General features: G+C 38.6%; 1 protein-coding gene across 1 annotated transcript; it reads left to right on the forward strand.

Annotated features, from left to right (window-relative positions):
• Window positions 1-1,029, forward strand: puraa (purine-rich element binding protein Aa). The gene has a single exon (XM_030782156.1). The coding sequence runs from the start codon at window positions 1-3 to the stop codon at window positions 859-861; it is 861 nt and encodes a 286-aa protein (XP_030638016.1). The 3' UTR covers window positions 862-1,029.
• Window positions 1,030-14,312: the final 13,283 nt, after the last annotated feature.

A 14,312-nucleotide genomic window follows, 5' to 3' on the forward strand; every position in this document is an offset into this window, starting at 1 on the left:
ATGGCGGACAGAGACAGTGGAAGTGAGCAGGGAGGAGCAGCCACGGGCCCGGGTGTCGGTTCCATGCACCCAGTGACAGGAGGGGCGGGCTTGGCTTCCGGGCTGCAGCATGAGACGCAAGAGCTTGCTTCAAAGCGGGTTGACATCCAGAACAAACGTTTCTATCTGGACGTAAAACAGAACGCGAAAGGCCGCTTCCTTAAGATAGCAGAAGTCGGGGCCGGGGGAAACAAGAGCCGCCTCACTCTCTCCATGTCTGTTGCTGTCGAGTTCCGTGACTACCTCGGGGACTTCATCGAACATTATGCCCAGTTAGGGCCAAGTAATCCTGACATAGCACAGGATGAGCCGCGACGGGCATTAAAGAGTGAGTTCTTGGTCAGAGAGAATCGGAAATACTACATGGATCTGAAAGAGAATCAGAGAGGCCGGTTTCTAAGGATCCGACAAACCGTGAACAGGGGGCCCGGATTGGGATCCACGCAAGGCCAGACGATTGCTCTTCCTGCCCAGGGACTTATTGAGTTTCGTGACGCTTTGGCTAAACTCATTGACGACTACGGAGTGGAGGACGAACCTGCGGAATTGCCCGAGGGAACCTCATTGACTGTGGACAACAAACGTTTTTTCTTTGATGTTGGCTCCAATAAGTATGGAGTGTTCATGAGGGTAAGCGAAGTGAAGCCAACCTACCGCAACTCTATCACAGTGCCCTACAAAGTGTGGTCCAAATTCGGGAACACTTTCTGTAAATACGCAGAGGAGATGAAAAAAATTCAAGAGAAGCAGCGAGAGAAAAGGGCATGCGAATTGCAGCAACAGCAGGAAGAAATGCATGCTGATGATGGAGACGAGGATTGATAATTAGTGGGGGGAACATGCAAAAAATAATAAAAATAACATAAAGAGAAATTATAATTAAAAGAACTTTACTGTAAAAAGAAATAAACTTAAAGATTTAACTGTAACTGTCTAACTCCAAGGGAGCACCACCCACAAAAACGAAACTTCCACAAATTGACAGTTGCGACTTCTAGTCACCCATCGCTGGATGTTACCCACTTATCCACCATGAATACAGTAAGCGGCTGCTAAACAAAGTAATAACATTATGTATGAACTGTGTTTCCTACTTGATTACAAATGATGAGGAACTGAGTCTTTATTTCCCTTATTAACCAAGATCTTTTGTACACGTTCAAACTATAACAAAGTGTTTGCAATGTTCAAATGGAAATATTGCCGAGATATGAGAAACAAGTCCTTTTCATGTGAGTTAATGACTTCAGCACAAATCAGATGTTTTAGTTCTTTTATATACCAAAATTTAAAACCTTCTGAAGGGGTTATCATGATAACTTTACCACCCTACATATATATACAAATAGTGGTTTACATACACACATCATCCGAGGGCTAGGAATCTTGTTTAAACAGTCAGACTGTCTGTTAGAGGTACATAGGCAAAGCAAGCAAGGTTATAAAGTGCTCTCTGTATTGCAGTGTGCATTGCATTGACATCGTGCATACATTTAACAGATGGGTGGATCTTGACATGAAGACCTTTTACAGAGAAATGCGAAAGACTAATATCATTGCATTGTATTTGATTTTTTTTTGTTTGAAAATGACATTCAGATCAGTATGCTATGTAAGTCTCATTTTCATGCAATGATTGTTGAAAAAAAAAAAGGTACTTGACTTTAACTAAGGAAGCGTAGTGACAACCCACAAGAAAAAATGAGTACGTAGGAGCATCTTTGTGATCTAGAAGTTTCTCCCCCTAAAAGTATAAAGCTCATGGGTAAATGTACAAATTATCTTATTAAAGTGCTAATATAGAAAAAATTATATTTAAAAAAAGGTATGATTTTGTGAATCAGATGTATTTGAGCACTTACAGAAAACAAAGCAAACTCCACGTTTTCTGTGGAGGAATTTGACAAACAATCTGAAATAGGACTTACACACACACACACACACACATATATAGAAAAAAATATATACATATATATATATAGAGAGAGAGAGAGAGTACCAGTGAGAGTATGATTGGTGCTGAGAAGGATTGTCACTGCATGTTAACCTGTAAACAGCCACCGTAAGGTGGATCTCTCAGTGTGTTCTCAAAGACCCTATTCTGGTGGCTTCATTGACCCCACTTTGTCAGTAATATTTGATTCACCAGTCGATTGAATCCTTATATTGCTGTCACATCTTTAGGTTTTTGTTGGCTGTTTCAATACTGCAGACGGAATTGTAGAGTTAAAATAATCAGAGGATGTCAAATCCATGGCATTTATGACTGCTTTATCAAATCATAAATTGCGGGTCTGTTGCAACGAAAACAATGTCTCTCAGGGGTGCTTGAGAAACCTATGTTTGGAGCCCCTGACGTTGTTGATACTTGTTGGGGAGCGTACTCTTCAGCATTTAAACAACCTGGTGCCTTACATGCTCCGCATGCTTACATGCTGGCTGGTGCTCTGGATACAAGTTTGGGTTTTTTTCGTCTCTGCATTTTACTTTATTATTATTTTTTAAAGCTGTTTATATTTTAGTCTGTTAGTCTGTCCCCCCCCCCCCCCCCCCTTACGCACCTGACAAAAAAAAAAGCGTCGTTTTCAGGTGCCCAAAAGAAAGAATTTGCACAGAAGTCAGTCACTTCTGTGACCCCCCCACCCCCATCCCTCCCTTATGCCATACTTACCCCCCCCCCCCCCCCCCCCGCCTTCCCAAACCGTCCATGCATCGGCCTGCATGTAAACATGGAAGGGGGTGCTCACCTTGACAATGCAGAAGAGCAAGCTCTTCACATGCCAAGCCTTGGTCAGTGACAGAGAGGACAAGGGGTGATTGGCTGCACCAGCTGGGGGACTAGGTTTGGCTCTGAACACCTGCATTTGCCCCCTTGTGATGTTCCCTATTCGTGGTTCTGCAGCTTGGCAGTGATGTGTCATTTTGTGAATGGCTGATGGCCTCATTTACGGGGTGGGGTGGGGGGGGGTGTAGTCAGCATGCCTAATTTTTTTTTCTTTTACTTTTTAGCATTATTCCACATTATTTGTCATTTTGGTATTTTTTGACTCACTGCCCCCCCCCCTTTCCAAGGTTATATTTCATTACTGTGTGCAATATTGTAAGTGCCAACGGTGGCAATATCTGTATATCAATTAAATATATGATTAATATTTCAGAGCATTATTTCTCTCAAAGGCTTTAAAAGCCTTCATGTGCACTTATTAAGGTCTGAATCTGGAAGAGGAGAAACCAATCCTAAATGAGCAAGCTCTACCCAATATGATACTTAACCCTCAGCCAGACAACCATCCAGCTTACACTGCATTCAGTGGATATCCATGGTATCAGTGTCCCCCTCCTTGTAATCTCACCTTTTTCCCAGGTCTTGGGAAGGGTGGGGGTCATTAGAATGGCTGTAAAAAGTGGTGTTGTGTTTGGTGCCGGGGTCAGGGATACAAAGCATGAATTCATGTTCCCCTCTATACTTAAGCTTTTAAAAATATATATATAAAGAAAGGAGTACTTCGGGAAGATTCTTATGAAGGTGTTTGGTGAACTCTCTTCTGTCTTCAGTGGTGTCAGTAGCACATTGCTTTTCCAGCTGGAGAAAATGTTTGACCAATATTTGTTTGAAAATTATTTCAACAAGGAATGTCTTTGTGCAATTTTTTTTTCCTTTATCTCTTAACTTATGTTCCTTCCCTTTGCAAACAGGATTACTGAATTATTCATTCGGTGGTGATGCGTAAAATATAATTTATGTACATTTTACAAATTTTAAAATAAAAGCAATGTTAATTTACCCACATCTCACAAAAAAGTTGCATTTTCGATATCCTTGTGTTTCCTGTGTTTTTATTTTTTGTATTGAACTGTTGAAGCTGTGACTGCCAAAGCAAACCGAGACAAACTCAGATCGCTTACTTTTAGCAAATTTATACTGTTGACATTATGGCATTAACCATAGAATTCCATGAGAAAATCACAAAAATGTCATCTGTATGTCTAAAAACTTTTTTGTTGAAACCTCCTTGTCAGTGTGTTTTCATGTAGTGGTTTATTTCACAGATCAGTTTCAACCACGTGTGTATTCTGTTTGTCTGTTGTGGTTAATCTTGAGTGACTCATATTTGCTTATGACCATAGAAGAAAACTGTTGTGGGTTGTGCAGTTTTTTGTTTTTTTTTTCGGTGAAGTGCAATCACATTGAGCTGCTGTCTTTAGATCACATGGTATTTTACTTTACTGACCAGTACATTTTGTTTCATATAATAAGCAGTGAATTTGACATTTATTCATCTGTCTGTTTCTTGTATACTGTTCTTCATAGTCTATGCTGATGCCTCATTATGGTGTCTTAATTGGACCATCCTTTATTGGGAGGAATAAGATCAGTAACAATCAAAAATACTGGAACAAAATAACTTAGCATTGATAGCAATCTAGTGACCACGTTACTATACTCATCAGAAGTTGTCAGCTCCATTAGACCATACAGGCACTCTCTGCTCATAGATATCTGCTGTCTACCAATCAGTAAGGTAGATTTGACCTGATCTTTGTCTCCTCATGCACTTACTGGGGGTGGGGGTGTGATGGTCTGATGTAGCTTTTTTTTTTTTTTTTTTATTTAAGTTTGAACATGTTCCATTTCTTACACTTTTCATAACAATGTTGGCAAAACGTTGCACTCAGAGCTGCTTTTTGTAAGGTCTTAAGCATGTACAAACATCTCCACACAAATTAATTGTTGCATTTTAGTTGTGCCCATGCCTACAGTATGACAGACAAAAACTCAAAGCAATATTCCCACAGTTCACAGTTTAAGATAGTTTGGTTTGGATAGAATAATATATATTGAAAAACTATTCAGTTTAGCTTCTTACTGTTTAACTTAAATTAATATATCAATTACAGTGTTGTTGTAAACGCTTAACATGAGAAAGAACTTGTTCAATTACAGAATGTATTTGTGTGTGAATTTTACTTTTGATGTAAATGACATGCCAAAATATATCTCGTGAACTCTTTTTTTAAAAATTATATTCAGTCTTTATTGTGTAAATTTTATGTATGTATGTAGAAATACTGATTTGTACGTTTGATACTGAACACAGTGATGGTAATGATTTCATCTATGGATTTAAGCATTCCCTGTTACCAAATGTTTGTTCACTTAAACTTTGAATACGTGCTACTGTTTTCTTGAGTCTGCATGAGGAGGCTTGAGTTGAGAAAGTTCCGTTGGTTGCAACTTGGATGGTCATATTACTCACACACATATGGAGCATAAGTGAGAAAGTGTGACAAATCTATCAGCTATCTCTTGATGAACTTAAAGTGAAAGCCAGCATCTATATACAGCATCTCTAGATGTTTATATATCATGTCATAATGATCGTCAAAAACCTTGTCGTAGTCCATGCTGAAATCATTTGCATGAAGTTGATAAAATTATAACTCAGGTTGCACCTGTGTTAATGCCAAGAAACAGACCCTCTTAACATAAACCAAATAAGGCCTTGTGGGGAAGGGGGCGTAGCTCTTCTGATTAACAATAATAATATGTCGATATTACAATGAATTTGTGCCTACATTTCAATTGAAATCATTGCAGTTAATCGAACTGGTTTACTTGTTCATTCCATGAACATAAGATCATGTAATCGTATGATTGTTGTGCAACTGCCTCAAATCTCTGAAAAATAGCCTATCAAGCTAAAGTTATTAAAACTTGAGCTGGATTATTAGCCTTATCTTGTGAAGCATTGAAACAAATATACCATCAATTATTCTGTGAGGGTAAACCAAAGACTAATTTATTAATTCTAGGTAGTGAACTCACTTTAGGGTAGTTAATTGTAAATTCGTGTTAGCTTGGTTACTATAACCTACTTACTGAAGCTGACAGTTGAACTACTTTGTAAGATGGATTTCATGAGGCATTTGAACATTAAGAAGTTTATTTCTTGTGGACAGATTACCTCTGCGTTGATGATTTATTTTGTTCTATATTTGTTGCTCTACAGCGGCTGAGAGCAGCTAACTCCATTAGCTCTGATGGTAGCCAAGAGCAAGCCTTAAACAAATGCCGTCACGTGTTGGAAACTGTTCTTATGACCTGTTGGTTAGAGTGTTAACATATACATCTGTAAATGGTGGCAGTTTAATTGACATGTTTTTGTTTTTTATTGCATAAGCATATCCAAATTTTAAGCTTCTAATCTGTCCTCTTATATAGAACATGCTCTGAATGTCCATGGACATTAAATTAGCATCAACAAGTAGTCAAGGGAAACAGTTACACCGGGCACAAAACTCTTCCACTTGTCAAAGGTTTACTCTTGAGAGAAACAGACTGCCTTTCCACCAGGTTGGCTTTGGGCCTATGAACTGGCAACAAGGGTAATTCCTGACCCACTAGAGCGGTAGAACATGGTTGCAACTGGGCCAAGATTGAAACAGCTAAGTTCAGGCAAAGTAAATAGATGGTTCAAGATGCTAGCACAAGTTAAGCTAGCGAACCTTAGTGGGAGGACTGACTTCACGAATTTCAGTTTTTGATGTGAGCAGTGGGCACTGGACTACATTGTATGTTTTGAGCATTTTGCAATGACAAATGACATTACAGATGCTAAAAAGTGCCTTTGTTTTCTAATCTGATTCAGAGTGCAACATCAAGATTGTTGAGATGTTTAATAGTCAAGGCAAGAGTCATGAATTACAAGGATACCATGAAAACAATGTGGGTGCGTTTACAGCCAAAGCCACTGGTAATCCCCAAGAAAGTTTATTTCTGTTAAAGGGAGGAAGATGAGACCCTAACCCAGTACGTTGCTACGCTAAAGAGGCTGTCAAAGCCATTTGAATGTGGTATTAACTTGGACAAAGTTATGAAGGATGAAATGGGTGTGGAGTAAGGAATGAAGTGATTCAGAAAATCCTCAATGGAACCGGATGACACATCGTAGAGATATTTCACCATAGTGATTCACAGTGTCCTCTTTCACTACAACCACTTGCTACTTGGGTATTGTCTCCGCCCCAAAGGGAGATGGATTAAGTACTCCAAGGATTATTAGGTATGCCCCATTACCTGACTACTCTGCACAGCCTTGGAACCTGGGTGAGGCATTGAAAATGACACAGTTGTCCTCAGAAGTTCAGTCAGAGTAGATCCTGTCATGAGTGATGCACCTGTGTGGTTTCGCATCCAAATGCACCATGTTCCCAAGACTGGGAACCAGTTTGGTGATTCCTAACTTGAGTTTTGGAATCCAAAAGGGAGGTCTGCCTCTGACCTGGTGGTGGGATCTGATGTGAGCAGATTACAACTGCATGGTTGAATATTGGAAGGCTGAGTACCATGGTAATGCTGATGGCATGCCTAGGCTACCTTTTATGGTTATTCACAAAGACAAACCAAATTGTGTGGATACCTTTTGTGTTAGTCAGATTGAAATACTTCCTAGGAGTGGTCATTTTGACATTTGAAGAGAAATCCAAAGAGATCCAGTGCTCTTGAAGGTGTGGAAGATTGTGATTAGGGGAGCATCTCTCCAAACCTACAAGAGGAGAACAGAAGTAACCCACTGTGTGAGATGGCAAAATGACCTCACAGTCCAACAAGACTGTCTATGGTGAGTTAGGGATCATAACGGCCCCTGGCTCACCAGCGTCAAGACATAAGACTTTATCAAAGCTGATAGGGAGTGTCCCAATAGAAGTGCCTCATATTACCCAACTGCCAGCAGATTGGTTGATTTGTCCAAATAACAAAGAAGGCACTAAAAATAGCAGGGGTTAAATGCTGTTCACCAAAGACAAGACAACATTCCTTAATCTATATAGGGAAGTATTCCATATGCAGTCTGCCAAAGTATCCTGAGTCTCCTGCTTCTGCTGCCCCTGAACCTTAAACTATGCACTCAACTCAGTCTTTTCTCAACAGTCAGCATATATGCTTGTTTGTCACAGACAGATTCATTCTAAGGGGCAAAAATTTAATCTGGACCAAGCGGTGTTCACCAAAGACTGCGCAAAATGCCAAAAAAAAAAAAAAAAAATGAAGACCTGCTTCTGTAGTGGCAAAAAGTACTTGTCCCATGTTCTACAGAGAAGTGGAATTTGCGGAGACTTTTAGGAGGCATGTGGACCGATTTCAGACGACGATTGCAAACAGCAAATCCCAGGCCTCTGTACCTCTGCCAACAACCTATTTCACCATGGAAAGATATCTCCTCAGAATGCCACCAAGGGCCAACTATAGAAAAGTGTGAATCAGGGGACTGCACGGAGGTCATTGCCCAAGATGTCCCACTGCACTATCCAGACCAGGAGTGCATGAATTGGACCCTGCATTATACTGAACCATGTTGTGATTGCAGCATGACTACCGATATGATAAAACACACATTTGATATTGCGTTGTGACAAGATGTAAAACAAGTAATGGAAAGTTACAGCCTGATGGACTGTTTTGGTACAGAATGACTCTGTAACATTGTTTTCTGTTATGAACATTTTGCCATGCGCTCATTATGTGGTTTAAAAATGTGGCCGCTATTTTAAAACAAATTCCTTATGTTGTCTCAGCAGGTAGAACAACTCAGAGGCAAGTTCAACCAAAGTTTCTGGGCTATATCCTCTCCCTAATCTGATATACTGCCATATTACCAATGCCTCCTCTAGCATCACTCATCCATCCACACTTCCACCAAAATTCACATTACATGTTCTGTTTTATTGAGATGCTTGATTAAGAGGAACGCTTCTGATTGGTTGAAATTTCATTTGCATGCAAAGCTTGCATGAATGATACGAAGCATTACACATATCTCCAGTTTTTTGTGTGATTTGGTGAGTGATAAATGAATGCCATCATAACAGCTTCTTTTGTGAGATTATTGCACATTTTCTTATTGCAACAATGATATGAAAACGAGGTATCATTCAAACTTAGTGTTAGACTCACCAACAAGATTTGACTGATACAAAAACAATATATGACGTTTGCTGGAAGAGTTTTGTAGCTGAATAGCTGAGATGGGTGTTATGCCTTGTAATATATTCTTAATTCACATGTGTAACAGATGCACCTAAATCAGTGTGTACGGCACTAGAATTTTTAACAGGACAACTTTACAGGTAAATATGAGTTTCACCATAAATTTACATAGATAGAAGATATAAAAGTATAAAATTATAAAATATTATAAAATTAAGATATGAATTTCTGTAAAATTATTGTCACTTACTTGCCTCTATTGCGACAAACTTTGTTAGCAACAGTATAAGGATAATAAACACCAGAACAACTCTATATATAGTATTTATATGTACAGTTATTGTCACTGCTTGTGCCAAAAATTGTGACTAAGATGTTCAACTTCTTATGTGCAAAAGTAGTGTTGGAGGAACAGTGGTAAATAAACATATAATCAACCAGTTGTCAGTATTTCTTGCCTTTAGAACTGACTGTGAGCACACTGTAGCATTTTTTGTTTTTTTGCTTTTTTTTTTGCTTTGTTTTGTTTTTGTTGTTGTTGTTAATGTTACTGTATGTAAATTCCAGCTTTGCCCCTAGATTACAGCTTTTGTATTGATTACCCTCTTTTAAGATGACACACCCTTAAAGTGATGAGATGAAGGTATTGTATGTGTCATTTCTTTCATCGCTCTGAACTAGACTTCTCTGCTTGCCAGACAAAGCAAGTGACATGCTCAGAGGGAAACCTACTTTAGAAGACATCACCCAGGTAATTTACTAAACTGAGAACCTGTAGAACTGAATCTGTGAAACTACTTCACAACATGAAGTACTTTTTCCTTTTTTTAATATAAATATTTGACACCATAATACATCTTGATTTCCATTCCTACGTGATGTTATGGCAGCGCTAGTTCCACCTGATTACGACATAGTTAATACAGACATGATCTGAAATTATGGCTGGGCCAGGTCGGGTTCTTAATGTGATACATCTGGCGCTGATCTTTGAGTGAATACTTAATAAACCATCGGTAAGTTGGCAATAAGATCCATTGTAAATACTGACTTGTTCTAACTTTGTCGTGTAAATGCAGTAGATTGTCACATGGTTTAGTGAGGACTGTTCAAAAGCCGTGAACTTGCTTAGGAGCCACTGATGTACAGCAGTTTTCAAGCCATGCAACAAATGTTGGGATTGGGTATAACTTGTCTGAATATAGACCAGTCAAGAGCATTTAACTTGTTGTTCATTTTTTTGTTTTATATACTTAAAATGGAATTCAAGGTGAGTTTTCCTTTCATAAATATTGATTTGCCTCTTAATACCTTATGCAGCCCAGAGTTGTGAAGTGCTAGACAGTGCTGAGTCTTCTGGTAGTCTCTCTAATCAGTCTCTTTCTTTCTTAGTCATAATAGTTCAGAGGGACAGTCAAGTCTGAGTGTGGCTTTTGTTATACTGTGTACCTTCCACTTCTTTACAATTGTTATGACTATGCCCAAAGTGTATGTTTTCATAGCTGCCCTTTAATCTGGGTTATTGATTCTGAGTGTTGGTAAAAGCCAAAAGAAAGAACCTGTGGAGAGTATTGTTTTGTATGTGTATATATATATATATATATATATATATATATATATACACACACACACACATACAAATCACAAGGAAAATGAACAAGAGTAGAAGCCAGCTGGTTTACTGTATGTGATTTCAATGCAGTTAATTGAACAATTTCAGTCAAAATACTCTTTTACCTGAGTTTAGGCTAGACCATTCTACCTCAGATCTGAGAGTGGTTAGTACCTAGGTTTTGACGCAGACGGGCCTGTTAGGTTGATATAATGTGGAGGTCTTCATGCAAAGACTTTGGGGATGCTGCCCAGGGCTATCAGCACTGTTTCATTAGGGATTAATGAAATTCTAAGAAGATATCATACTTGGAATAAATATACGTCCTATCGAGTGTCACATGGATGTCCTGCCTTTTTTTTCTTTCCTTAGGACAGAGCCAGTAAGGTGCCTTGCTCTTGGGGTCAAATTTACACTCCTGCTCTGGACTAGTCTGCCATCTAGTGGCCAAACAGGTCATATAACCCTCCTACAAAAATAAACAGTTTCGTTTATGGCTCGCTAACTATTTTTGTGTGCTTGTTGATTTTTTAATACTGAGTTTAAATCACAGACACTTTTAAATAGTAAATAATTATGTCATTTTAGATGAGGCTTAAGACCGAGCACCAGGATGAGTGAGAAATGATACAATCTATTATCATATAAAATAGTAGCATTCCAGCTAGCAACTAGCAACTCATTTACGTAAGTCGTCAATGGATGTTATGAGTGCATGTACTCGTATGATTTTTGGCCCCTTTCACTTCTCATATGCATTTTTAACAAGAAGATAGGGGGCTGAACAGACAATTGACTATTAGAGTATTTTAGTATTTAAGAGTATTTGTGAGTTTTAGCAGGAACGCTTGCCTTCTCTTCTTTGAATTTAACATTCATAGTTTCAGAAAATCAAATTGCAACAACTACGTTACAACAATATGACACTTAATAACAAACAGCTTATTTGTAATGTTTCATGAATCATATTGAATGAGATGTTTTGATCGTTTACCTCGTGTGATCAGACCAGACAGACTCTGATGAGCAAAGGTAAGCAGATCAGTACATACAGATAGTACCATGCAACAATGTTAATGTGGCTTTAAATAATTTGAAATTAATATGCATGCGCAATATCACTCATCAGTTTGTGTCAGCATTCCGATCAACACTATCACTTCAGTAATGACTGATTGCAAAATAATTTTTCAACTCTTAATTTTGCCATGATAAAGTGTAAAAACAAATACCAGCTAAATATCACCTCTGTCATAGTAAGGTTATAAAAACCGATTACACTTATCAGTATATGGACTAAAATCAAATTAACAAATTATTGAATTACTTTATTTAATAACTATGGGAATATGATATTTAAAATAACCACTTTACCTCCAGTTAGGCTTCACTGATTCTCATAAAAAAAAGACTCAGGCATTTAGAAATGCATTTTTAGGTCGAAAAAATGTGACTCAGCAGTTGTACGCTATTCAGCTCAAAAAGAAAAAAAAAAATCCAGCTGTGTGTGTGCCTGAACATTTCCTTCTCCAAACATGGTTGGATATGAGCGGCTGCAGATTTGTATCCAGAAGATGGTGCTGTTGGTCAAAAAAAAAAAAAAAAATCCAAAAAAACCCTTTGTACTGGCCAATTCGCATGACAGTGCAAAAGTAAAATATATAACATATGACACCATTGTAATATTCTGAAATCAGAAGCTCTAAATGACCAGACAAAGGTGTAAACCAGGAGGTCTCTCCCTTGATATCCGCAGAGCTGAAATTGTTCGTTTACATTTTCACATGCACAAAATGATTAAACTCAGATATTGGTAAGAAACCTTGCTAATTCCACACCGTTAACACCACTTCAGGTCCCAGGTACCAGTACAGTAGTAAGAAATACATAAATCACTGGAGGGTAAATCCCCTCTCACAAACCCAAATAAAGTTCACACAGTCACACTGAAACACAGAGAGAAAGCTGGCTAACACATATAATCAAAGATTTGAAAACATGTTTAAAATGTTATTAACACCTTTTAATGCATTCAGTAGGTGTCATACACCCTTTGAAGCTATACATGTCTTTCTTTTGTAGAGAATGGGAGTATAGTCATATAGACTTTAATGATTTTCAAACAGGTCACGTTTTATTACAGAGCTAAAATTTTGTTATCGTTCTCCATAAGATGCTGTGGTAAATTGTCAGAGCCTCTTCTAACAGCGGTGTTTAAATAGCATTTGAGGATGTTTAAAGCTGTAATACATGTGAAACTGGGTCAGAAAAGGAGGTTGAAAGCTTATGTCTGGCATCTTGTGTGCCCCCTGGTGGTTGATATGATTATGAACATGTATTTTCAAGGCACCAGCGCATTAGTGTCAAGATCCACAAAAACTAAAAAAATGGGGGAAAAAATGTTATTCATCAAATCTTATTCATTTACATATGTACATACAAGTGAAATAAACCTAAGACTAAATGTAAAGTGAGATGACAGAATAAGTGTATTGTCAGCAGTGTATGACACATTCTTTACTGGGTGCAAATGTAAAAGGAGGCAGAGTCATACATACAGCTTTTACCATTGACCGCCCATCTCATTCCTTGGTTAAAAGCATTGTTCATTGGTTTTTGTTTGCAATGACACAGAAGACAAAAATCACAGATACTAGAAAGAAATAACATTATATCCTGGCTGACGTATTTCCATGTATCTCCTTACTATTTATCTGGGCTTTTAGTTTTGTTTCTTTTTTTTCCCTGTTGTTTCTTTCCTTCAGCTCCCCGCCCCTCCTACTGTTCACTCTCATGCTCTGGCCCTCCTACGTCTCAGTTAACCAGGATGCTGCCAGCTCTTTTACTGCAACAACAGCTGAGCTCCGTTTCCTGAGTCTTTTTCCAACCACAGAGAATTATAGGGAAGAGAGGAAGTCTGTGTATGTGTGTGTGAGTGTGTGTGTGAGTGTATGTGTGTGCGTGTGAGAGAAAGAGAGAGAGAGAGAGAGAGAGAGACGGCAAGAGAAACAGGCAAACAAGCCAAGAGAGACAGAGGGAAGGAAAGAGAGAGAGTGAGAGAGCTTGGAATGCTGTGATGTCATCAGCTAAGTAATACACAAAGACTAGAAGAACACACAGCCGCTCATTCTCCCAGTTAATAAGCCTGCTGTGGAGCGTCCGCACCCCACTGTGAGTACATCTTTCTTCAAACTATTCCACTTTTCCCTCTCTCTCTCTATTGCTTCTCTCTCTTCTCCCTTCTCCCTTACTCTTTCCCTCCAGCTTTAAGAGAGAGTAACTTCAAACTGTTTGTTGAAGAAGCTGACTGACAGTGCTCATATTGCCTTTGTCTCTAAAAATTCTGTCTCCTGAAATGTATAGTCTTTTTCTTTATCTTTGTGACTGAATGAATGCAGTTGTCTTAGTTTCTTTGTTATAAACGTGTGCTGTTAACTTTGGAAAGTCATTGTGTCAAAGTATGGTTCAATGGTAGCCATACTAAGGCAGAGTTAAAACAAAATGCAGATGCCTCGTGGGAGTTTGGTTGGAGGGGGGTGGGGGGGGGGGGGGGTGTATGGGTACTGACAACAAGAGCAATCTCCTCCCATCCAACTTGAAACAGAGCTGAGAAAAACGACATGTTTATGTGGTCAGTGTGCTCTTTGGCCTATTATATTTCTAATGCAAGAA

The sequence above is a fragment of the Chanos chanos genome, chromosome 8, assembly GCF_902362185.1.
Source record: "Chanos chanos chromosome 8, fChaCha1.1, whole genome shotgun sequence".
Classification (NCBI taxonomy): Eukaryota; Metazoa; Chordata; class Actinopteri; order Gonorynchiformes; family Chanidae; genus Chanos; species Chanos chanos.

Coding starts and splice junctions, on each gene's coding strand:
- puraa (XM_030782156.1), top strand. CDS start 1: ATGGCGGACAGAGACAGTGGAAGTGAGCAGGGAGGAGCAGCCACGGGC.